The 27,623-nt window shown below is 39.5% G+C and overlaps 1 protein-coding gene across 1 annotated transcript; it reads left to right on the top strand.

Moving 5' to 3' along the window:
- The first annotated feature begins 1,963 nt into the window (after nucleotides 1-1,963).
- LOC135222449 (uncharacterized) lies at nucleotides 1,964-10,879 on the top strand. Its single transcript, XM_064260535.1, has 5 exons — nucleotides 1,964-1,979; nucleotides 2,224-2,353; nucleotides 5,207-5,349; nucleotides 7,585-7,723; nucleotides 9,684-10,879. The coding sequence occupies exons 1-5, from the start codon at nucleotides 1,964-1,966 to the stop codon at nucleotides 9,931-9,933; spliced, it is 678 nt and encodes a 225-aa protein (XP_064116605.1). The 3' UTR covers nucleotides 9,934-10,879.
- Nucleotides 10,880-27,623: the final 16,744 nt, after the last annotated feature.

Here is a 27,623-nt window from a genome sequence, read left to right as displayed (position 1 = left end):
ATCCACAATTATACATAAAAAATATATTTCTATGTAAAAATATAAAACAAAGACTTTCGAACATCTGAACGTTGTTCCTCATCAGTGTAATGTTAAAATGTAATGAAGAGGATAGTTCCTTCCGAAAGAGCATCTAAAAAGGTGGGCGGGGCGAGAAACTAATAACAGCCCATCATCGAAGTGCTGGTTCGTGTTTTAGGTAAACACTCAACAGGTAGTTGCGCCAACCTCCTCGATCTCCGAACTTGCGAAGTTGCTCCTACTTGCACTAGCCACCAAAGCGCTGCCCGGTGATCATAGGCCCTTCTGTGTTCCCTTAATCTGACCTCCAATCCCTTACCACTTTCCCCGTAGTAACAACCACTGCAATCCTGACATGGAACCTTGTAAACACCGTTATTTCTCTTGGTACTGTTATTATTCTTTGTAAGAGCTTTTGCCAAAGTGTTTTTGTAGGTATAAACTATTTCTATGTCCTTTTGTTGCTTATTTATATAATCACCTTCTTTTGAAATTTCATCGTGAAAGGGCAATGATACACGTTTCTTGACTTTCATTTCCTTATTATCTTGACCAATGTAAAACTTCTTTTTAGCTCGGCTAATTGCGCCAGTAATAAAATGTCCTGGGTACTTTAAGGACCTAAAAGTGTCTACGACATGTTTGAGTTCTCCGTCTAGAAATGCGGGGTCACATACACGAAGGGCCCTTAAAACAAAACTCATAATTACATTCCTTTAAATTTCTTGTGAGTGATGGGAAAAATAATGAATATAATTTTCTTTGTTGGTAGCTTTTCTAAAAGCTGAAAATTTGAAAGAGTTACTGTTTACATCCCTATGAATTAAAACATCTAAGAGAGAAATCTTACCATCAACTTCTTTTTCAACCGTAAATTTTATCGAATCGACAACGTTGTTGGCAGTATTCAGTTAGCAATCTAAAGCTTCTTCGTCGCCGTAAAAAACAATAATTATGTCGTCTACATATCTCACCCACAGAGCAGGCTTACTGTTGGGGTTACATCTCTCTAATATTTCATAGTTTTAATTTAGACCACAGAATCAATTGGGATGGTGCACAAATTATTTTTAAAAGCGATTATTCTCACGTGAGAAGACTAGTTGAAGGCGCCGCTATAAACATGGGAATATCTTTTGAGGATAATAAGTCGTTTACCAATGAAGACCCTTTTATAAACAGTTTCATTGCCAGGCAATACTTAAAAGACTTTAATTTTAAAACTGACGTTGACCATGTGAACCCTGATGCTCTGCTTCCTCTTCCCCTCTCTCTCTCTAGATAGCCGACGTGCCAGTGGATGTTTCCGACTATGGCACCTATGCAGTGCAAGCAGGAGCAACTTCGCAGGTTCGGAGATCGAGGAGGTTGGCGCAACTTCCTGTTGAGTTTGGGTTTACCTGAAACACGAACCAGCACCTCGATGATGGGCTGTTATTATTTTCTCGCCCCGCCCACCTTTTTAGATGCTCTTTCGGAGGGAAACTATCCTCTTCATTACATTTTAACATTACACTGATGAGGAACACCGTTCAGGTGTTCGAAAGTCTTTGTTTTATATTTTGACATAGAAATATATTTTTATATATAATTGTGGATATTTTTTAAACAATTTGTTTTCACGAAACTGTGAATTTCTTAACATTATTATTATTATTATTATTATTATTATTATTATTATTATTATTATTATTATTATTATTATTATTATTATTATTATTCTCTGATATAGAAAGGTTTAGTAATGTTACAGCTTATGCCTTGATTATGTTTTACCAAATATTTTGTTTACGCTGTTTTTCGAGTTCACGCGTCAAGTACAAAGTTTTATTTTTCTTTTATTTGGAAGAAGAATTTGGGATGTTTTTGTACTTTGAACTTTTTCTGGTTGTATAAAGTAAATTTTTTTTTTTTTTTTTTTTTTTTTAGATCTCAAAAAACCATGAAAAAGGTTTCAGGTCTTCAATAACTTTTTCAGTACGCTCTATAATTCATTCCACCCAAACCATGCATTCCTGACATTTTACTACTTATTAAATTCGACAAGAAGATCAGCATGACCTTCGACCTCTCAAAGTCCTTCATTAACAAGTCACAGGCCTCAGTGATGACACTGGATACATTTGCATATCTTACTCTCGGTGTCGATTGTGCCAGAATAGATCCAATTACAGGCGACTGATGATTCTGCTTTCTCTCCAGGTGGTCAAAGTGACGGGAAGAAGTGCGAATCGAAGAAAGAGCAGCTGGATGTCTGCCTAGCGGAGGTTGCCCCCCTGATGCCCAAGAGTGGTCTACCCCATACCCGACCTCAGTTAAACAATATGTGCAAGTTAGACCCGTTGTATTTCATTACCTCGATTTTTTATAAATACCCGGAAAATATTCATCACTAACCGTGTAAAATTCTATACATACCTACACTATATGTGTATATACACATTATAAATATATATATATATATATATATATCATGTAATTATATATATATATGTATATAATATATATATATATATCTATATATATATATATATATATATAACCTATATATATTAATATAATATATATTTTAATATCATATATAATATGCCGAGAAACAGATAAACTCCACATGCCAAAAGGAGCAAGTGTAGGAACACAGCAGATTCCAAGAATAGAAGTTTATTATGGCCCTTGATCACGTCATTAGGGACATCTATAATAAAAATATTGAATATCAGAGTGCTTTCAAATCAACATATGCCAATACATGAAAGTATGCCACGTACACTAGAGTACGCTTGGATATTTCACACAAAAATATGGAACTAATATTGTATCAAATCAAGTAAGACCGTAAGAAAAATAACATAAACTGTAAAACCACCTGTGGAAACAAACTCAAACCTTTCAAAGCCAGAGTAAAATTTGCACTTAAATTCTTATAAACCAACAGACCAGAGAACAGAAAGCTTATGTAACCAGATTAGGCAAGAAGCAGTGGAACAGCCATTGTTTAGTGATGAAGAGAAGGGACTCGCAATTTGATGTTAAGACTTTCTAGTATAAGCAATTCTGATGTGTCCTTTGCTTGAGATATAATTCATAAATTGGTGTCAGTCATCATACTGATTGCAGACTGTCCATCCCGGAATAATCAAACATTAGAAACCATGCTTACAACTGCAGAACACCGGCAGATTATGATTATTTCAACGTAATGGATCAAGCAAAAGACGCATCAGAATTGCCTGTACTTGAAAGCCTTAATATCAAATTGGGAATCCCTTCTCTTAATCCCCAAACAACGGCTGTTCCACTGCTTGTTGCCTACTCTGGTTACCTATACTTTCTGTTCTGTGGTCTGTTGGTTTATATGAATGTTAGTGCGAATTTTACTCTTGGTTTGAAAGATTGGTGTTAGTTCCCACACGTGGTTTTACTGTCTCTGATTTTACTTACCGTCTTGCTTAGTTTGATACAATTTTAGGTACACATTTTTATTTAAAATATCCAGGTGTAATTTAGTATATAATTGTGTTCCTCCACCTACTTCTTCTAGATATATATATATATATATATATATATATATATATATATATATATATATATTATATATATATATATATATATAGTATATATATACACACACATATATACATATATATGTATATATGCAAATATATATATAATTATATATACATACAGTAGATGCACGTGACTTCATTAAATAAGCGAATACCACGGGAAAATAATTGGCAGAAATCCAAGCGCTTCCGTCTTATACATGTATGTATGTGTGGGTATGTATGTATACAGTGTATTGGGCCATGATAAAATTGAAACAACGGAGTGCAAGGTTTTCCGCTGTTACTCCGGGCCATTTTCAAGTAATCTCCTTACATGGGAGCCAAAGATTAGTAGGAAGACTGTTTAACAAACGACAACTAAGAACAGAGGGGCATACAGCAAATTTCAATGCATGCAAAGTTCATTATATTTGAAGGTTTTCAAATGAGGAGCAGCAGTGTAGGATATACTCGGGTAACCGGATAAACCAAGGGAGAGGCAAAGGACTCTAACAAGGATTTCTGAGATTCATTAGTTTCTCATTTTGGACATCTTTTCCAGATGATATTGTTTCGTTGCCACAGATGTCATATTTTTCTTGCTTTAGACTCTACCTGTTTAACAAAGTTCTACATCTTATTTGTTAAAAAGAAGACTTTTTTTTTTATTATTATTATTATTATTTGTTTTTTCATCTCAAGTTTTCCATGTCACAGAGTTTATATGCACATAAAAGTATGTTTGAAATGAATAACAGAATATGACCCGACCGTGTTGCTTGTCTATAGATTTCAGATTAGTCACTAGGGCACCTTCAAATAGAATATCACCTTCGGTCTCATTTTGAACATGAAGTTTATAGATTAATCCGGAGAATTAAGGTTTACGGATAAATGAAATATAAAGCAAGTACCAAATTGTCAACCTTTCCTTAAACAGTAGCGAAAGAGTACAGGGTTAGACCGTCTCATCGTTACTGCGCATATTTGTGACGTCATTGGTAGGTGGTCATAAAAGAAAACAAATAATCTAAGGGTCACTATGAGAATTGTTTTTCTACACCCATTCTCTATCTCTTTCACGACCTTGTGTGAGAGAGGTCCCCGTTAATCGCCAGGTACTGGATAGTTTCCTTGTTCTTCACTCTTGTGGAGTCAAATACTGACCTTTTATTGTCTAGACTCAATATATATATATATATATATATATATAAATATATATAAGATATATATATATATATATATATATAGATATTATATATATATACATATAATATATATATATATATATATATATATATATATATAATATATATTGTTCCATTTTACTCAGGAACGATCATCTTTAACGTTGTGTAGTAAATCAGAAGACCAAGATGCGACATTTAGCAAACTTCTGTTACATGCAGACGACACCCAATAGAAATGACCCTTTTCCTTTCATGAGAATGATTTCCTTTAGTAAATGTTATTTAAATCTTTAATGTCCTATGTCAAGGAATTATGATACGTTGCCATCATTCCATGCTAATGGGGCTGTGACTTGAAGGTAAACTTGGGTGAAATTGCTGTAGAGGGTTCCAAATGAATATCTAGTCTGCGTTTAATTCCATTCAACTTCTTTTCGCTTTCCCCAGAGCGTTCAAGGGAGGGATGTCCTGCGTCGACAAATACACCTCCAGCTGCCTGAGCCAGGAGGAGAGGGCCGAACTGGAGATGCACTTGAAAGGAGCCAGATCTTTCCTGGCGTTCCTGTGTGACGATCCCAGTTTTCAAAAAGGTAAGATCATCGTTTCGTTTATATGCTCCCTTTTGGGTTCTTCAGTTTCTCAATAAAAATGAATGGATCGTAGCTGAGAGAATCTGACCGCAACTGAGGCACAAAGGCAGGAAGGAGCGAAGTAATACTCAATATTCCTTAAAATCATTTATTTTATTTTAAAAATTTACCATTTTTTATACATTTTTACTAACGTATAACGCGAAAATATTGCAACAAAATACTCTCATTATAAGGAAATTAAGCCCTCGGATAAGTCCATAGACCAAACAATCATTATAACAATTGTTACATGAAAAACACCAATACTGAGTCAGTACATCATCAACAAAATAAATAAACATTCGTTGTAAATGGAGGAAATAAAAATTAACTTACATATACCCGAGTAAATGCTTAAAGATAGAAGTGTCAGTTATTAAAGTAAAGTATTACAAATTTAAAACGACCTGAATACATTGAATAACTTAGTTTACATACCATTTAAACACTAATACATTAAAAAGTTTTAATGAAGACCTCAAAACAAAGGGAAAAATTAACATAGTCAATTTTTGAATAAATTTGTACTTTTCCTGACATACAAACCTGAAGTTCCTTTTACAACAGACTGTTTTTCTGGTTCCATGTAAGCGTTTGCGCCTTTTGAATAATAATAACACTGGAATTATGTGGAGTAGACCCTATTCTTAAGTATTCCGTCAAGAAAAATTTCGAACTGGGAAGAGACCAAGGTCTTGCAAAATCCAGATCTTGCAAAAAAAAATAAATGAATAAATAAAAAAAGTGTGGTAAGACAGCATCCGTCAAGCGATAACAGACCTGCCTATTGGTATCACGTTAGTCATTTCTTACTCGCGGTTTTGGCCAGCATCCAGCTGATGCTCGCGAGCTAAAGTGTTGTATGGTCACACTAGACCTTCGTGGTTTCGAGGAGCAGTAGGAAAAAGTAAACAAAACTGATCATCTGGTATCATGGCTCTCAGAAATTGTTGGACTGTTGCAAGATGTGCTGCAGTGATGTGTTTTCTCGGAATCTTACGTGAATGCAAAGGTAACAAAAACGTTTGTGGGTTCGAGAGTGGCTCAGGAGAAGAGAAGCCAAAGATCTGAGAGTATGTCCTATCAGCAGCAGCCATTTTGTTTGTTTACACTACGCGGTTGCTCGCGGTTCGTGTGCTCGCTGCTTCCCGTCCAGCCGGGAAGCCAAAATCTCGAGCTAAAAGCTCCCGGTTTTCCATTTTCGGCAGCAACGGCTAGCTGCTGGAGAAAAAAAGGCCTGGTGTGAGGCCACCAAATGACTGAGGCATTGTTGAAGAAAACAAAGAATTGGGAAGCGGTACAAAATATAGATCAGAATGGTTGACCTTTCCACACATTAGCAATGTGTCTGTGGAATGCGAAGTGTCCAAAGCAAAGTCTGTGATCCATGTTGCCTGTCCAGAAGACTTTTTTTTTTTATTTTAACGCCAAAGAGAAACATTAGAGTTTAGGAAAATTATTGAGTAAAGCAGAATCCATATTTGAAATACGAAGATAATGAATGAGAATATGATCAAAGAAACATAAATGCACTCTTCCTTGGTTTTTGGCCACTGCACATTGAGAATGAAATCAGCATTTCAACTTCAAACTGTAAAGCATACTCCAAGCACCATTCGTGACCTGTTCCAGTCTGAAATGAGGAAAGTGTGTCAGAGTATGAAAACTTCAATTTGACACGAAGTAAAAGGCCAGCAACTACTGCATCTCTCTCTCTCTCTCTCTCTCTCTCTCTCTCTCTCTCTCTCTCTCTCTCTCTCTCTCTCTCTCTCAGAATTCATTGGAATGGATTTTACGTTGAACCAGAGATCAGGGAAATGGCCAGTAAATATGGAATGCTGCCGTAGACGATTACCATTAACCACAAGTAGCACATAAGAGAAATAGCTCCTCTCTCTCTCTCTCTCTCTCTCTCTCTCTCTCTCTCTCTCTCTCTCTCTCAATTTGTATAATCATGTTACCCTATCCCAGACACCATCCATCTAATTTCATTCAGATTCAAACAAACAATTATTTTTAGGTCATGCTTTGCAAAAACAGCAAATTTTTGTATCTTTTACAGAAGTAGGACGAAGTTATTGTATTTTTTTTTAGTTCTGGTTACTAACCCACTCTCAGCTGTCTGGTTATATGTATGATGTTATCTTGTTATCCCCATTAATATCTTAAAAACAGAGTCTTCTTCTCCAACAGACTATCTGTCGCACGGGCCATGTTTGCGGGACGTCAGCAGAGACTGGGAAAAATGTTATTTTCATTTTAAACGACTGGTGAGTCTTCAACACAAGGCTACCAACATTACGGACACTGCGCGGAACCACAACCTATGTTGGTAAGAAAGGGGTCTTGCATATTGCTTGATTTTTATAACACACTTTAAGACGGTCTGATTGTTCGTGTATCCTCGATACAAGTATATCTGTTTCTGGCTTCATTGTGTTACTACTGTACAAAATTGTTGTACGAAATGAAAGTAGTTTACAAAATTAAACCCTTGTTCAATATCAGCGCCTTGGTCCTCTTTCATAGGCGCTGATCAGCTTCCCTGCTCACTGATACCTCAGCCAGTTCAATTCATTATAATTCTACCTTTTGCTGTTTACCCTTAGTATGTTGGAAAACAAACTTTGATTATTAATTCCTTTTAATGCAGTGATTCACACCTTTATGCCAACTTGCATTCCCTTTGTTAGACTTGAAAGGTAACTTGAACATTTATTACTGACTAACTGTTGTGGGATAAGACATAACTGCGGAAGTAACATTACTCAGTCAAAATGTACAGGTTTCATTAGCTTTTGATCATCAATTTATTTTTCCTAAAACGCATAATCTCGGGATTATTACTGCATCCTCATAAGTGGTAATGGTAATGATTTTAAGTTTCTACAAATTTATGTCTGTGTTTCAAGGTGTTAATAGCAAGCTGGCTTCACTCACTGATTGTGAAGACTAAGATATGTCGAACTAATGTAGTTAAATCCGCAATTGTTCTCAATGATGCGAGGGAGAAGCCTTGGAACTTGAAACGGGAAACCAGGAAAACACAAGTCATTGGAAGTTACTTGACTTAACAACTGTAGCACCCCTCAGACTTTGACCTTGCAATGGATCATAGACCCATTGCTGAGCGTCTATATGTTTATGTTCCACTATTTGAAAGGAAGACTATGTTGTATGTGTATGACACTCCTTTTGTTATCCCAGGAATCTGTGCACAGACTCTACCCCTTTTCCCATCACATCACATGCCCTCTCTTCTCTCCCTCTCTCTCTCTCTCCTCCCTTCTTCTTCTCTCTCTCTCTCTCCTCTCTATACACCAGCTCTCTCTCTCTCTTCTTCTCTCTCTCTCTCTCTCTCTCTCTCTCTCTCTCTCTCTCTCTCTCTCTCTCTCTCTCTCTCTCTCTCTAAAACATACTTTACAAATTTATTATCGCCCGGTCTCTTAAAGAAAAAATAATGGGTTGAGTAGCTCACACAATAGCAGGTTCTCTCTCTCTCTCTCTCTCTCTCTCTCTCTCTCTCTCTCTCTCTCTCTCTCTCTCTCTCTCTCAAAAATTGTTGGGAAACTGTGAATGAATAGTAAAACCTGCTCCTAGAGATAAGTGAGCACATGATGTCTCCTCGGATGAATTAACAAGTCTTTGAGAGATCCTAATCCTTGTAACTCCTTGTAACTCTCTCTCTCTCTCTCTCTTCTCTCTCTCTCTCTCTCTCTCTCTCATCATCATCATCATCATCATTATGAAATTACATCCATTCCTGTATTGTTCCACATAATTTTCCTTTTGATGCCGTGATGTCATTTATGAGTAAGGTTACATAGTACATTTTGCAAGAGATTAATTGCTAGTTTAAACTGTCGCTACAAATACAACTTGGGGCGAATAGTGTAGAGTTTATTACTGCATTTAAGTATCAGTGATTTTAGAACCGAGGAATTTTTATTATTTAAAACGAGGAAATCAAACAAACAACAAACATATGTCTTTGAAGTTCCTCCTCCTTTCAAGTCATCACTTGTCCCATGAAGAGTGTCTCCGACAATTCAGCTTTACTGGTGATATAGGTATTTCGACGAGGTATTTCTCACCCCTAAGTAAAAAAGAAAGTTAAGTATGCCATATCCAAAGCAAAGAGGAAAGTGTTTATTGATTAAATAATAAGATGGCAACGGAAAGATTATGGTCTTATGAGTATATGTCGACCCATCTCCATGGTTTGTTTATGACTGCATGTTTACTGTTTATTTTATAAGCAGTGAATCATTTGTCCATTTTCCCTGTTTCAGCATCCGCGAGGGCTTCCTGTCGTGTGTGTATAGGGTTGGTTACTTCCGTTGCCAAAAACACGAGGCGCTCTTTCTCAAGAGGGTAACGGCGACTCTCTCATACAACGACATTCAAGAGGAAAAATGCAGGAACGTGAATCTCAAAAGCTGCTCGCGAGCAGCTAGCCACCATTCCCCTGCAACTCTCACCGTTAGTTTTTTTCTGGCGTGCTCCGTGCTTTTGATGTTTCAGCGCTATAACCGGATCTAATCATCTTCGGCAGACTACAGAATGAGCCTGAAATGTACGTTTAAAATCCGTTCTCACAGATGACCTCATAATTTCCGTCAGGATATCTTTTCCCAGAGTTGCTTGAGGAAATCATTGATGCCTCGATTAGCACAGTTGGGGTTTTCTCATGGTTACGTTTTCTATGACAATAGATTCTTTTGGGGTTAAATTCTCGCTCTTTTAAAGCTTTCGGCTGTTGGGTTGCTTATCCCATTGCCCTCTACAGGCAGTATGATATTCCAGAGGCATTGCCTCTCAATTTTATATTTAACTCCTAAGATTCTAAACTCGTGAAATCGATGCTGTATCATTCCTCTTCGTTTGAACATCTGGGAAGAGCTATGGGCTTGTCAATTAACTGTTTTCTTCGCTCGTTTCTGATAAATAAGCACGCACAGACCGCTGAGGCTTATCTCCAAAACATCCAAATGAAATAAAAGTTCCAGGATCCGCACCGACTCCTACTTAGATGCTAAATCTATTAAACACTTCGACCCATCATCTATATCAGGCCATGAAACATCTTTAAAATCCATAAAAAAAAAATTGACATATGTTATAGGCAGATAGCTCAAGGACAATCAAAAGACACGCATTGCCGGAGGGAATCCTTAATGCGATTTTTTCAATGAAAGAAAAAATAAGAAAATTACCTTTTTTTTCCAAGTGCTTGTTCTCCAACGCAATTTTTAATTGCTTATAAAACTACCAAGTTTTCCAAGCTGTTAGTCTTCCGGTTTAAAGATACACGAAAGCTTTATGGTACTATAATTCAACTGCATTTGAGTCAAACCTCACCCTTAAAGATCAGGCCTCGTCACTCTGTTCCCCTTATTGTAACAACCAGGCAGTGTTGTCAGTATTATTCATACATTTTAGAAACTGCAAAACGTTCACGTTCATTTGTCTCAATATTCCACAATTCCTATATATATATATATATAATATATATATATATATATATATATATATATATATATACTAATACATACATACTACATACATACATACATACATACATACATACATACATACATACATAATATTATAGTATATATATTGTGTGTTACTTAGAGAGGATTCATAAAAATTATTCTATCATAAAGAGAGCGAGACGAGTGAACATTCAGATATGAGTAGAGAGAGAAAGAGGAAATGGGCAGTGTTGACCAAGCGCTAACGACAAAACAAAAGCTTAATGGCTTTCAAAACGAATTCCGTTGCCGGATGGAAACAAGCAAACGTCATACAAAGACGTCTTGCAACCGTTGCTGTGAATTTGAGGCCTGTTGAATAGAAATGATTAACAGAACGGTGAATGTTGAAGCATGTTAGATGGGGTGAACGGTGACATAGTCGACACACATCAAACCATGACGTAATAATCGTCACGGGCAAAACGCTATGAAAAGGAGAAGGCAGAAGGGCGATAGTGAGAAGACTCAGACGGTTATGCGCGCGGTGTGAAAGTGTTGCCAACGGTCGAATCCCCAAAGAAGCTGCAAACAACCCAGTAGGACTTATAACTGAAAGAGATAATAAAGAAAAACCACAATGTGACTATACATTAAGTGCCTCATAGAACATTTACCTTTAAGCGAAACCAGCTTGATCTTGAACGATAAAAGCACAACGCCTCCTCGGATACGCTATCTTCAACTAGGCAAAGAAGGACTAGAAAAGTGGTGACGGCTTTAGTGGGATTCATGAAAGAAGAATTGTCCAACATTACAACAGGAGAAAGAAACAACGTGCAATGTTTTTCACCGAAATAACTCCACTCCCACCATATACTAGCCATAACACTAACAAATACTGCTCAGTCTGTTCTGCATAGAAAACGAGAGAGAGAGTTTACAAGTCTCGCTCTTTATGATAGTCATGAAGAATTTTTATGAATACTGTCTGTAACAGTATAACAGTATATATATATATATATATATAGATATATATTATATTATATTATATCATACATATATTATATTATAATATTATAATATATAATATATATCATTATATCCTTACTGTTTCGTGTTCTTTTGACAAAAGGGAATTTATTTTTAGAAGCTTTGAGAGCTCATGCCCTTTTACGCTTGTTATATATAATTGGTTTCTGCTGTTAATAAGAATGATAATAATCTATATTATAATTGTAATTTCGTCACTCTTTGCTAAGTTAGTTCTCTAATTTGATTTCAAAGCTGTGAAATATACCCAATCATCTTTTCAGACAATTATATCTCCATGTGGCACGTGCCTCGCATTTATATTCAACTAACTAATAGACCTATTAGGTCTATTGCCATGTAACCAGAGTGAATAGATGCCTTATTTTACTTAATTAATTCCTTACTTCTTTTCAAAACTTAATAGAAATTGGATTATTAAACTAATGAGGGGTCATTATCTGTAATAAATTGACAACATGCTGTGCTATAATCTACTGTACCCTGAGCCCTGTTTTTCATATCAAACACAAAACTTAGTCGTCCTTCTTACTTATCCTTTCCTGGAATAAGATAATTAACTGAAGTTTAAAAACTAATGAGAAAGCAAAAAAAAATAAAAAAAAAAATAAGAAGAAGAAATAATAAAAACAAGGCAAAGGAGTGTTTGACATAATGCGGATTCGCGGAACTCTGAAGGGAGCGGCAGACCTCCTACTTCTTGAGTGGATGATGACGAACCCATGGTCGAACTAGTCCACAAACAGAGCTAAACTAGCGATGACGAAGACTTTGACCTCAGTCGTTGCTTCTACGACTGACGTGGTTTGGGAGTTTTGTTTGCCCGTCTTTGTTCTCTTTCAACTCAGAGTCGAAGTAGCTCAGTAAAGTGTCGTATGTGTTCCATCTTACATTCCATCCTCTCCCAACTGCGAAGTTTTCCTCTTCTTATACCTTTCAGACCTTTTACTGTCGAATTCCCTTTCAGGGCTGAATGACTTCATAGGTCCCAGTGCTTGGCCTTTATCCTAAATTATATATTAGATTCAGTTCTAACGTCTCATATCCAATCATTCCTCATACTAAGTTATTTGTAGCTATGATGCAATGATTGTAAGTGTGTAAAGTATATTTTTATATAAAAATAGAAAAAAGAAAAGAGAACTTCATATCACATGTGATATTCAATGTTGTAAAAACGTTCAGGTTTAGTATTAGTTTGATTAGAGAATTTCAGTTCATTGTTCAATAATAAGAAAAGTAATTAAGTGTTCGATTTTTCCAGTCGTTTCAAAACATTGTTTTTATATACCTGCAAACGTTATCTTTCAGTATACAAAATTTTCCCTCGTGTTTTCATGCACAAACATACAATACTATATCTTAAACAAACACACACGTGTGTGCATATATATATGTGTGTGTGTGTAATATCACTAAGTTATAACATAGATGAAACGAATGAAATGCATATATAGCATCGTTGGTCGTCAACTTCATGCTCTAGCTGATGAGCCGAAGGAATCTTCCATAACACCAACTGCATTTTGCACCTGAAGCTCACCACCAGCATCTAGACTTCTTCCCGAATTCCGTGCCACTCCTTTTATTCTTACTCCCTTTCTCATGCTTCCTGGACATTCATATGAATGCCCTTCCACATCCACTCTTCTGAAATTGCCCACAGCTTGCAATTTATAAGGCTTACCTTTTATCTTCTACCAAATATTTTCGTAAATCCAAGGTGCTAACTGAGCGATGTCAATCTTATAATTTTAGAGAAGCGTGTTGTATGTATTTGAACATTTTTCTCATATATGATGCAGTACTTGTAACGTTTTATTTTTTGAGGAAAAATAAATGGTAACAACAGAATAGGGCCTTCACTTTTATCCCCGGGAAATGTCAAGATTTTAGTGCTTTATATATATATATTATATATATATATACTAATATATATATATTATATAATATATATATATATTGTATATATATATATATATATATATATATATATATATATATATATAATTTAGAACAATTACCATCGAAACAGAGCAGCCATTTGAGTTCTCAGTGAGTCTTTAGGGATAGGGCTGCTATTTCCATGTGCTTTCTGTTGAAGTTTACAGGTGCTGATATGAAGAAAAATAGAATATTGGGGTGTGAATATCGAAATTCTGCTTTCGTAATTTCCCCGTAGTTCAACAAGTCAGCAATACCAGACGCACAATTTTTATTTTATATTTTATATTTTTTTTTAGCTGACAAATTCCTTTCCCCTTTAAATCGGTTTGAACGAACGGTCCCAGCCAATTTACACTTTTCCGAGAATATTTCACAAATTCGACGTATATACTGCCATTTACGCAGTTCTTCGGTGTTTTTTTTTTATTTTTATTACTTTTTCTGTCAAATACAGCATTATTCAGTCACTGATATTCGGCGTGAACGTAAGGCAAAGATTTCAGACACTTCCCTTTTTTAGCCAAAATATATAAATGTTGGTGCTCTATTCTTACATTGGTGGAGCGACAAAACCCCCCTTACAAAAGCACCCATATATCTTGCAGAGCGCCTCAGTGGCGTGGTTGATATGATGTTGGCGTTCCACCTCGGTGGTCGCGAGTTCGATTCTCGGCCATTCCAATGAAGAGTGAGAGATGTGCATTTCTGGTGATAGAAGTTCACTCTCGACGTGGTTTGGAAGTCACGTAAAGCCGTTGGTCCCGTTGTTGAATAACCACTGGTTCCATGCAACGTAAAAACACCATACAGTTTCAGAAGAAACTTATCAAAATGACTAGTTTTATATATATTTAGGAATTTTATCAAAGAAAACGTATTGAATCTTAAATCTTTTATTAAAAACAAAAGTTAGTAAAGTTCACAGTTTAAAACTCCTTTATGAAAAAATAAGATTATAAAGTCAAAATTCATTTATTTTTAAATTTTTATTAAAAACTTCTACTTGTCCTTCATCTCGATCATGATTATGTTCTATACTTAAAATGACGTCCGATGTTTCTAAATTTTTTGTTATTTTTCCGTTACATCCAAACGCTGATCTTCTAGAACATTCCCGTCTCTTCGTAATAGCACTGGTGGATTTTTTTTTAGTATACATATAACCTTTATAGCACAGTTTCTCTCCACCTTTGTTATTACGGATGACTTCCACGATGGACAAACAAATAAAGAAAAGTTTATTTACTCTCAACCTCAATCTACGTTTTAAGAGAAAGATCTTGTAATCATTGTAAATAACTACCAAAAGAGAATTATCAATACAATTATTTATAGATAGTTTGCTACTTAGCAGTTACTAATAAAATAATATCGTGTCCTTGTAACCACTGTAAATAACAATCGAATAACGATAGGTGATTAGTTAGTGGGGGTTTTGTCGGTGAGGGTTTTGTCAGGCATTCTCTTACACCATGCCTGCCATTTCAAGCTGGAAAAAAAATAGCCAACTGAAATTGAGACAAATTTAGAGGGAAGATGGAATGAGTCGGTGTTGGTTCCTTTCCTGAATAATGTGCATGCTCTGGAAGTTACTCTTGGTTTCGATTTTTCATAATGTATTACGATATAAGGTTTAAAAGTGAAATTTTGAGAAGGAATTAGTTAACCGGAAGTAAGGGGACACTCCATTTAAAACCTTAAAAAGGAGACTGAAAAGATACTTCAGTTCCTAGGTAATTAGGGAAGGCTGAACGGAGGTTACAGTAAATCAAAATGGTAACTTTTTTCAATTACAATATTCGGTTTTAAAATATTCAAAATGCGTTCCTTGGAACAGATCATGTATTTTATATAATTAAAAAAAAAAAACCTTAAAGATGCAAATAATTTCTACTTAACATTAAAAGATACAAATGAAAAACTATATGATATTCTAATCAGTGTTAAGGAATGGGTGATATTCAAGCAGTTAATATTAAATTAAAATAAAGTTCAATTTGTAATGATAAACAGAAAAAAATAACCTTGGTGGCTTTCGGCTAAATATAAATAATGTAGTTCCGATCTCTGACAAAATTTAATACGAAACTTGGGGATACTTAGACTGTCATTTGCCTCCTAGTGTTCAAATAAAAAATATTGTAATGGTTAGTGGCCATCATAGAAATGCCGCTTTTGTTAATGGCCGCGCCGACCGCCGGTTTTCGAGGAAAGGTCGATTTTTAGTTATTGACGGATTTGGACTAGATGTATTAATAAACTTGTCCTGAAGTATTATTGAAAAAAAAAATTCTCTTTTCTTTTTATACGTTTGTTCACAGCACTTACCAGCAATGAGCGAAAAATTGTTGCAAAATGTCTATGACTTTTTAGGTGGAAGTGAGAAATATACTTTACTTTCCTACAAAAATACACATTATCTACGATAAAAACTGCCTCTTTCAATAGAATAACACACCAGAGTAAATATGTATCTCTATATCGCCCTGTGATTTTACCTTCTGAACGAAACTGAGTGACAAATTGTTACAAAATGTCTTTATGCATAGCTTGCCGATTTTGGATAGTATAGAAAGTTGAGAAATTTTTCCTAAGTGTCCTACTAATAACACTCATTTTCTACAATAAGAATGGTGCGTTCTGTATAAAGAATATCAAATAAAGTAAATATATACCTATGCATCTCGAAAGTTTGAAATCGTCATAGTCGTATCACAGGTGTACCATGGCAACTAGTATACATATAATATTGTGTATCTTTTGACATATTTTACTGAGTATTATCATAATAAAATTATTTAAGTGTACCTAAGGAGGTAACAGTTCCAAACAAACCATGGACTTAACCAAATTACCAATACTATTACCATCTCATCTTAAAGTATAATTTGTGACGCATTTCCCTTTCGGATTTACGTACCTTGTAGTGCATTCATTGCCATAAGGAAGATAGGTCGTTAGTGGGTTACAAAGAGATGTACCCAAGCAACGTCTGTCTTGGAATAGGTAGCAACAATGTCAGAACTCCCAGATGTTGCTAGGCTAGGTAAGGGATTTGTTTTCCTTTATTGGTACTTAAGCCTACTTTGGTTTTAGTACAGCCCTACGTTTTCAAAATAAGTTAGGTTTTACGATATTTTATAGCTACTACCTTAGTGATTACCTTTTCGGTTAATCTAAAAACTAGAAACTACCTACCTAGGTATAAAAAAAAGCTTTGCAGTGACCATAGGCTTACTACCTACCTACCTAGGTACTAGCCTAGGTATATTTGGTTTATAGGCTAGGAGGTTTTGGTGACCATATACTGTTTTGGTAGATCTACTAAGTACGTAATTACCCAGGTACTCCATGCTGGCTATGCCCTTGGAAACTGAACTTTCCCTTAAAATTTTGGTTTCTTACCTATTAAGAATTTACCTAGGTAGCCTAGTATCTTTATTTTATTACCTATTGCACGTCTGTGATTAACCTGTAATTTACCTAAGAGCTTCGTCCGACAAAGTAGGGGAACTGTTGGGAGAGAGGGTTTCTGGGTGGGGTACACCTCTTGGATAGGTTGATTTGCTCTCTGTGTTAGTCAGGGGACCCCCAGGGAAGCAGGGTTCTGGGTGGGGTAGACATCAGGGACAAGCTGATTCTGTTTTTCATTCTGTTACACTATCATCCTACAAGATAGGGGACCCCTAGGGAAAGCTGCGTTTTGGGTGGGGTTGGCCATGGGGAGAAGGTAATAACATATTATTGTGGTATCTCTCATTGTATATGGCATTACAGAGACAAAAAACTGAAACAAAAATTGGAATAAAACGAGAAAGGTAGCTGTTTCAAAGGCAAATCCCAACTAGGTACTACCACTACTAATATTTCGATTGCTATTGTGCATGTGCAGTATTATAGGGGAGATTTTGGTACAAAGACTAACTTATAAGTGAGGAAAAGGGGGGACTGGGAGGGACACGGTCCCATAAATATGTATTCAAGCAATCATGTTACAATATCAACTGTACATTGAGGAAACCGTCTTGATCATGCGTACTGGAGTTGAAAGGAGAGTTAGGAATGAGTGAGGAAATGGGGTGATACATGTACCAATTTAAATATATGTTTCTTTTTTTCAGTTTTTATAACCATCTGTGTTTTCTACAAAATTTTATTGCTAGTTTGTTAATCGTAAATTTCACTGTTTCTGTACATTATCATGTTCCTAATACATGACATTTACCAATATAAGTTACTGTATGGACTTACAATTAAGAAAGGCCTCTGAAGAATGTGCAAGAAATTTGAGGAAAAGTGTGTTTTATGAGGAATCAAGACCTTTCTTTCAGTGATGTCAATTTGGGGGTTGGTTGGAGGATTCATTCATGATTTATACAAGTCAGTCCTTTCTCTTTCCATTGTTTACGTCCATCTATTTGCATGGCAACTGTTTACAGCACATTAGTCAATCATAACAATTTCTTTTTTACATTATCTTGTTCTTTTTTGTGACTGTTACAAACATATATTTTATGTTTCCTTGAAAAGGGGCCCACCCACAGCTAGGCAACATGGCCTTTAAAAGGATTGCCAGGTAACGGCCTACTATGTTAGGTTAAGTTAGGTAGGTTAGGTTAGTATTATAACCTTTGTTTTATGTTTCCTTCAAAGCAGTAGCCCAGAGTTTGTCATTTGACATTTGTCAGTAGCCCAGAGTTTGTCATTTGACATTTGTCACTAAATCATGTTCCCAGTTTACAAGCATGAGTCTGTCATATTACTGCTGTAGCTGCAGTATTATAGGCTTGTGTCTGCTTGTGCCAGCAACCATATGATTTCCTTGTTTGACTGGAACATTCTCCTAAGTGAAAATATCTGAGGTGTTCTGTGAAATGTAACCACTAACATTCTCTCTCTCTCTCGCTCGTCTCATCTCTCTCTCTCTCTCTCTCTCTCTCTCTCTCTCTCTCTCTCTCTCTCTCTCTCTCTCTCCTTGAAGTATGATTCTTTAAATAATAAATAAAACTGGTTAGTTGCCATTATTGAGGTCATACGGTTGTCAAAAAAGACCACAGGTAAATCCAAATGGAGTTTACCTGGATGTCAAAATTTCAGAGGCCAAACATACCAGAAAAAGGCCAAATCTGGCAACCCTGGTTTAGTGGATAATTTGCTACGTTCTTACAAATAATATTCTGTAATCTCTGCCTTGTTGTCATAATTAATGCACCCCCCCCCCCACTCTTCTGGACCAATCACAAATCTTATCACCAACATAGGCTTGGGTAGTTTAAATCTCAGCTAACTGCAAATTTCATTATTTCAGTGCAGTGACGGGTTTGTTGCCTTCAACATTGCAATCCTCTTCTCCTATAAGCTGACTTACTCTCTCCGTTAATTTTGAAAAGTGTTCTATCAGTTATCGTGAATTCAATTTATATTGTTACAGTACCTAATTACAGTATGTATATTAATTTATTATGTCAACATCATGCCATGTTAAAGAAAAAAGTGTTTTGCAATACACTCCCTGAATACCTGAATTAGCCCTGGTCACTGACCAGTCTGAACTGGAACGCCTGAAGTAGCACCAGTCTGAACTGCATCCCCACAAATTTTTCCGACAAAGTGGGTAATTAACTGTCAGCGCTACCAACGCTGCAGGTAAAATTTGTCTAGCGAGTTACCTGTGGTATCATTGGCAACACTGCTGCAAATACTGGCAGCCAGAGGCCTACCTCCTCAGTTGTTATTAGTTTGCTGTGTTGTGAGGATGTGGCCTGGCATCAGGTGAACATTTTGTTCGTTAGCCCGAGTTTTCTCTACGTTTGATCTGGATTTTGGAACTTCCCTCCTGGTTTTGACTTGGTTCGTTAATGGACTTGAGATGGATAAGGTACACAAGGAAATGTCATCAGCCAATGCCTCTACTGCTGCGAAGTCTGAGCAATCTGCTGTTGAAGATGTCGGTGTTCATCGGTCCTGCACGTCCTGCAAATGGAGGAAGAGTACGCTCAAACATGACTGACATTCTCTGTGCATTACTTGTAGGAAAGTTCAGTAAGAGGAATGTAGGGATTGGTCGGTAGAGCAAATGGAAGATTACATAAAGCACAGGAAATCCCTAGCTTCCAAGAGTAAGTGTAGGTTGGAATCAGTGGTAGAAGTACAGCCAGTTAATAAAGAAGCCCTAGAATCAGTGTTGTGTAGGAAGTTAGAGCAAAAGCTCTCAGATGGTATGTCTAGTTAGTTTATTTCTAATTTTATGGGCAAATTAACTGAAAGTAAGGATAGTAGTGTTAGTGTAAGTGATTCTAATCGTTCTCTTTTAACCCTCCTGCCTGTTCCAGAACCAGCCCTAATGGGCAGAGCAAGCAGTGTTGGCAGCAGATTTCCCCCTTTCCCCTCAAGTTGTAAGTTTTGAGGTTGATTTACATTTAGCTCAGACACAGACAAGTATGGATGACAGCTTAGGTAGTGTGCAGAGAGGCTGGTTGAAGGGGCAGGTTTTTTCAGGTTCGAGTTTGGTGTTAGTTCATAGTATGAAGGTTTCATCGTTGGATCCATCTGAGGTTTTATTTCCTGCTTCAAAGTCTCTTCGACAGAAGGCTTCTAAGTTTGTAGGTGGGAGTGTGGATGTGGTTTCAGGTGTGTCGGGTGCTGACATTTTGGATAGTACTCCTTCATCTTCAAAGGCTCCTTTTCCCTCAGTGGATAAGTTTAGGTTATATTTTGGTGGCGGTAATTCTGGTGACCAGGGTTTTAATTTGACTGAGTATAATGCTAGTTTGTTAGGTTTGTTGAAGGGGTATATAGGTTATTAGTTAGATAATGATTCCATTTCGGTTTTTCCATTATTCCCGATCATGTATTGAAGAATTTTCCTGAGTTTACTAATGAGCTTTACCAAGATTATCAAGGGGAACATAGTTGATTTATTTTCTTTCCCTAAAAACTATGGCTGCTTCAGCTGGTTCCGATTCTTCTCCTCTCACCTTGCATTCTAAACCATCTAGGATCCTTACACAATCAGCTTTTTTTGGGTCTCTCTTTGGAGGTCATCTCGGAGTTTTCGCTTGCGCAGCTTGTATCCTCAGTCTCTCCTTTCACTAGAGTAGATGGTAATTTTCATTCGGCAATTCTGATGGGTACCACAGTCTGTAGCACTCCCGTAGAGGCACCTTTGTGTGTGGCTTCAGTTGGTATGTTCTCCACCTGTCCAACTTCAGCAGTGGGTGCTCCGGTGGTTACTCCGAGTGTGGCTTCTTCCCTTTCCCCTTCTTCAACTTTCCCTATGGGTTTTTCTGTTTCGCCGCCTAAGGTGTGCAATGTTGGTTCTGATTTGGTTCTGGGTTATCTGGGAGTACTTACTCCCCCTCCATTTATCAATGTGACGTCTGCTCCGGATACACATCTGGGGTGGTTGTTGGTTCAGCCAGATTTAGTCGGACCAGGTGTTGCTGCTTCTCCACTCTTAGGTGCTGGTGTTGTTCACCCAGGTACAGAAGGCTTAGGTGTTACGTCATCATCGCTGACCAGTGTGAGGTTTGCGCATTTGATTGCGGCTGGTTCAACTGTTGCGTCATCGTCCTTAGTTGGTGCTGGGTTTGCGTAACCAAGTGCGATGGGCTCAGGTGTGATGGAACCAGGTATGTTAGGTGTTGGGTTAGCGCATCCAGGGGTAGCAGGTCCCAGCTCATCAAGTGTAGCTTTAACAGGTGGTCAACCTGTCTCCTTTTCTGTTCCGATTCGGTCAGACCAGCCTGATAGAGAATGTTCTGTGGAAGAGGAGGAACCTGTCCCAGATGTGGGTTTTTCTCCAGTTAATGAAAGTGAATACAAGCAGATGGTGGATTTCTTCCATTCTCTTTACCCGCAGTGCAAGGCTCCTGAGGAGCCTGTTCAACTGAATCAGGCACTGTTTGAGATGCTGTACTCTACCAGGTCAGTAGTTTCTCAAACATCTAGTAAGCTGGTCTGGTTTAGCTGGGTCGAGCAGGATTTGAGAGAGGAGGAAACTAGGTTAGGATTGCTTATTGGGTCGGGTAAGCTGGATTCAACCTTGCTTCCTAATTGGAAGGGGTTTTACAGGGTAGCGGGTAACCCTTCTTCCAGTGTCAGAGTTCCACTCAGCGAATCGGTTGTGGCTCTTCTCTCTTGAGTTCCTTCTCCAAATAGGTTGGTAGCAGTAACTCTTCATGAGGCATGTATTTTGGAGGAGACTTTCCACAGCCAGTCAGAGGCTTTTTCCCACTCTATGTGGATGTTGTCTGGGTTGATGGGATTTCTGAAGCAGGATGGGTATTTTCCTTCAGATCCAGTTCTGTTTGACAACCTCATCACCTTGGTTTCAATGGCATATCAGGCTAATATTTTGGCGGGCTGCACCAAGTTCTTTGGTAAGAAGAGGAGGGACTTCTTTCTGAATCATCTGCCTCCGCATTATCCTGATATTCATAAGAGGATTCTGTTGAGAACGCCCTTTGCACTCAGCATCAGTCTGTTCAGAGAGGAGGACATTTCTGCTATGGCAAATTTCGTGTCGTCGGCAGTAGTCGCAGCAAGCTATGATTCTTGTTGTGGCTCAGGGATCAAGATCCCCTAAAGGATCCAGGATGTCATCTCCAGGTAAGCGATCTAGTTCCAAGTCCTGTAAGATTGCCGAAGAAGACTAGCTTCGCTTTTAAGGGTTCAGCTTCTGTCCCTTCTTTGAAGCCTTCTTCGTCCAAGAAGGGTTTTCGGAGATAGGAGATCTTTCCCTTGCTTTTACTAGTAGGAGGTTGTCTAGCTCCTTTTTGGAACATCTGGATGGAGGGGGGGCCAGAGAGTTGGGTAGTGGAGTTGTTGAGGAAAGGGTACAGAGTCCCATTTCATTCTGATCCTCCTCTGTCCGACTCACCGGTTTATCTTCCCAGTTATTCCCCATCTTCCATCAAAGGGATATTGTTAGCTGTGGAGATCCAGTCCTTGTTGGAGAAAGGAGCGGTAGAGCCTGCTACCCCTTCTCTCCTTCTCTAGGATTTTACAGTCGGATCTTTGTTACCGCGAAAGCAGGAGGGTCTTGGAGACCCATTATAGATAGGTTCCTTCGTTTCTTGGCTCCAACTGGAACATTCCAGTTCAAGGTCCTCTGCTTCGGTCTGACCATAGCAACTCAGGTATTCACAAAGGTAATGTCTCCTGTTTTGGGGTTAAGGCATTGTCAGGGATCTCGGATGAGGAGATACGTTGACGATTGGTTGGTCCAGGCTTCGTCCGTAGACGAGGTAATACAGGCAAGGGATTTCTTACTGGACTCATGTCAAACTTTAGAGATATGTGTCAATTTTGACAAAAGCTCTCTTATTCCAACTCAAGTGAAGGCTTTTTTGGGGATGGAAATTCAGACGCATCATTTGAAGGTTTTCCTGACACAAGAACGAGTTCTGTGGTCCTGCGACAACTTGAGTTATTCATGCCGGACAGACCTCAACCAGTGAGCATGTGGAAGAGCTTGTTGGGAAGAATGTCCTCCCTCTCGCTTCTAATTGCAGGGTCTTGTCTCTAGATGCGTTCTCTGCAGGTATGTGTCTCGAATCGCAGGGACTTTCGGATAGAGAACACAGTGGTAGTCTGGGATGATTCTTGCCTGAAGGATCTTTGGTGATGGTCAGAAGAATATCATCTGACCAGCAGCGTAAGATTGGACTACCTTTCCCAGATGTTCATCTGTATACAGATGCCTCAGATCGGGATTGGGGTGCAACCCTGGAGGAATCTCAGTCCAGCAGTCTTTGGAGGGATCTGGATCAAGAGAAGTCCATAAATTTTTTAGAGTTGAGAGCAGTGGTAGAGGCGCTAAGTTGTTTTTTGGAACAAGTAAGTGACAAGGTGGTAGCTCTTTTCTGACAACGTCACAGCTATGTCGTACCTAAAGAAAGAGGGAGGAACGAGATCGGCATTGTTAAACAACGTAGCTCAGAGAGTTCTTTGTTGGTGCAATTTGTGTTGGGGAAGCCCAATGTCACTGGCAGACACATTGAGTCATATGCAAGAAGTTCTCGGGGGCAAATGGACTCTGGTGCAGGAAGAGGTGCAACATCTGTTAAGGTGGCGGCTAGCTACTGTGGATCTCTTTGCCACGAGATTGAACTTCTGCCTTTCAGTATACTTTTCCCCAGTAGCGGACCCCATGTCATGCAGGACAGATGCAACGTTGCACTCCTGGGACAATCTTCAGGTGTATACCTTCCCTCCTTTCGGGTTTATACACAAGTACTGATCCAACTCAGGAGCAGCACCAACATGCAGATTACTTTGATAGGCCCCTTCTGACCCCAAAGACCTTGGTTTGTTCATGAAACTTACCTGTCAGATATATATACTATAGCTGTATTCTCTGAAGTCCAACAGAATTTCTAAAACTTACGACACACGTAGTGGGAGTTGGGTGGTTAGTACCCATTGCCCGCCGCTGGGAGGCGGTATCAGGAACCATTCCCATTTTCTATCAGATTTCTTCTGTCGCCGGTGTCGTAAACAACTGTTTACACACCTCCGCCTCAGGATTTTGGAAAACTTTTCATTGCTTGAGTATCCTCTTGACTTTTTGGTATTTTGGTTTTTGGATCGATAGCTTGGCATACGTGACTTTGGACTGTTTTGAATTTGGCTTGGTTTTTTTTTCCTTAAATATGTCTGGATCTAGTTCGGCTAGCGCCAGTGTGTTCGAAAGTGGAATGCAAGGTTAGGCTACCAAAAGCCTTGGTTGATCCTCACACATTGTGTAAAGGGTGTAGGGGGCAAGAGTGTAAATATGATTTGCGCTGTAATGAGTGTGAAAGCTTGGATGATTTACAATGGAAGACGTATGAATCCTACGTAAATAAATTAGAGCGTGATAGGATCAGGAGGTCTTCCTCCAGGAGTAAGTCGGTAGCAGACAGGGTCTTAATGTATCCCCTTCTAACCCTCCTTTAGATTTTGTGTCTCCTAACCCTGTAGTGTTGCCTTCGGGCCCTGCAAGTGGTGTCTGCGGAGGGTAATGCCCTTTCGCTTATTCTGGATTCATTGAAGACGCTTGAATCTAAAGTGCTTGCCCTTGAAAACAGGCAACTAAGTGCAGTGATAGTGCCCCTAGTGAAGTGGAGGGGGCGTCAGATCGGCCCTATACACCTCTAGGCTGGGACCTCTGCCGGACTCCCAGGACTCAGGGAGAGGGCATGTCGAAGGCCGAAGGAAGGTTACGGGGATCCCCCACCGATCTGACGTCCCTTCAGCAGTTCATGTGGACGCTTCCCAGGCTGCTAAGGACGTGCTCGAGCACGTATCCTGAGAGATTGTTTCTCGTCGTTCCGACGCGTCCTCCCCGCGCAAGGGGTGGGAATCTCGTCCGGATTCGCGACCTTTGAAGAGGACTCTTCAAGATCTAGACGCTTCACGTCATGCGATGTCTGAGTGGCATTCTTCTCCGGAAAGCGTAGCATTTCCGCCCCAGAAGAAGTCTAGGACGTCATCAGATGATGACGCCCTCGAGCGCCCCAGTCGCTCTAGAGCCAAGGCTGTTCCTGGGAGAAGGAAGAAGGCGTCCCCTCGCCCCTCACCTTCTCACAAGCGCAGCTCGTCTTCGCGTAGGAGACTTCTCAAACGGAAATCATCATTGCTATGCAACGGCAACTGGACGCTTTACTTAAGCAAAAGGAGACGGTTCCTCGTCGCAAGAAGGACGATAGACTTCCGATCAAGAGAACAAGACAGTCTTCTCCACCTGCGCCTCTTTCGTCCCCGTCTCCTGATATTTCGCCCTCTAGGCTTCGTTCTGCTCCCCAGGGTTCGTCTAGAGGTGACGGTAGACGTCAGGTTAGAGAGAGATCCCATCATGCTCCTCTCTCTTCTCGTCGAGAAGACGCTCGGCATTCCGACTTCGACGTTTCTGCTGGTGACGAGTTTGTTGCTGTCGGACGGACTTCAATGCGTTCTGCCCCTCTTCGACATGAGCGTGTCGATGCTCAACGGGACGCTCGTCGGGTAGCTGACCAGGTTTTCTTCGCGGGACGTTCGTAAGGACGCTTCGCTGGACATTAGAAGAGTCGCTACGTTGGATGCTCCTTTGGACGCTTCGCTGGACGCTCGGTCGGACGCGGATTTGGACGCTCGGAAGGACGCTAGGTCGGACGCTAGTAGACGTTGTCGTAAGAGCTCTGTGGACGCGAATGTGGAAGTTCGCTATCACTCGGATGATGTTCCCGAGGCTTTGGCTGACGCTTCACGTCTGCCTACTTCTTCACGTTCTCCTCAAAGGGTGATTCCTAATCCTGTGACTGTTAAGGATCCGTTACCCTCTTCTTCTCATCATCTTTCGGACATGAGACTTGTAGCGAAAGGACTTTTGCCTCTTCCGTCGGATTTTCACTCGGGTAAGGAAGAAGGAGAACTTAGCGGTTCTTCTGAGGATGTTGACGAAGAACAACCTTCGACGTCGGCTTCGTCAGATTACCAAGTATTGGCACGGCTACTTCGTGATACTTTCCAGCCTTCTGCCTTCTGCCCCTCCTTCTCCTCCTTCACAGTTTTTCGTCGTCGAAAGCAAGCAAGACTCCAGGTTTCGTGAAAATGAAGACGTCTTTGTCTACTAAGAGAGATTTCCGGAAGGTTAACGCCTGGATGGAGTCTAGAAAAGCAAAGGGAAGGACTACTTTCGCCCTGCCTCCGTCTAGACTTAGCGGTAAGGCAGGGATGTGGTATGAAACAGGTGAAGATTTAGGATTGAAAGGTTCCTACGTCTGCTCAAGGAGATTTTGCCAGCGTGGTTGATGCCTCAAGGAGGTCCCTTTTAGCCTCAGCTAAAGTGTCATGGATGACTTCCGAACTGGACCATCTTTTGAAGGGACTGTTTAGGTCCTTGGAAGTCTTTAACTTCTTAGAACTGGTGTCTCGGAGCTTTAGACAACCAGTCTCGTAACCAGACTCGATCAGCTTGGGGAGCTGTCCAGTGTATTGTCATGCATGGACAAGGCCGTCAGGGATGGCTCAGAGGAGTTAGCCTCTCATTTTCAGCAGTGTGCTGAGAAAAGGTCGCTCTATTGCAACTTTGCGGCTAAGTCTGTCTCTCCCTCAGAGGACAGAACTTTTGTATGCGCCCTTCTCGAGTCATCTCTTCCCCAGGCTATGGTGAAGGATCTGGCAGTTAGTCTTCAAGAAAAAGCCACTCAAGACCTGTTGGCTCAGTCTTCGAGATGTCCGGCTGGCCCTTCCACGTCTTCAGGAGCCCAACCGTTTAGAAAGCAGAAGCCCTTTCTGTGGAGGGACTTCCGCTAGATCGTCACCCCGAGGAAGAAGCCTTCCTAGAGGTAGAGCCCCGTCTAAGTCTAGGGGCAAGAAGTGAGAGATCGTTCCTTCAGCCACCGGTAGGAGCATGGCTGCAGTTGTTTGCAGAAGCCTGGAGAAAAAGAGAGGCGGACACCTGGTCTCTCGGCGTCATAGAGAAGGGTTACAAGATCCCTTTCATAAAGCCGCCCCCGCTGACTTCCACTCCCAGGGACTTGTCCCCGTCGTATTCTCAACAAAACGGAGGATACTTTTCGACCTGCTCGAGCAGATGCTCGAGAAAAGAGCAGTGGAACAGGTTTTTAGACCTGGCAACGCCAGGATTTTACAACAGATTGTTTCTTGTACCGAAACAATCGGAGGGTGGCGGCCGTTCTTGGACATAAGTCGTCTAAACCTCTTTATAGAAAAGCAGAGGTTCAAGATGGAGATTCCTCAGTCAGTTCTGGGGTGCCTTAAGACCTGGAG

Source organism: Macrobrachium nipponense, chromosome 3 (assembly GCF_015104395.2).
Source record: "Macrobrachium nipponense isolate FS-2020 chromosome 3, ASM1510439v2, whole genome shotgun sequence".
Classification (NCBI taxonomy): domain Eukaryota; kingdom Metazoa; phylum Arthropoda; class Malacostraca; order Decapoda; family Palaemonidae; genus Macrobrachium; species Macrobrachium nipponense.
The sequence above is the reverse complement of the archived record's forward strand: the minus strand, read 5'-3'. Positions and strand labels throughout refer to the sequence as shown.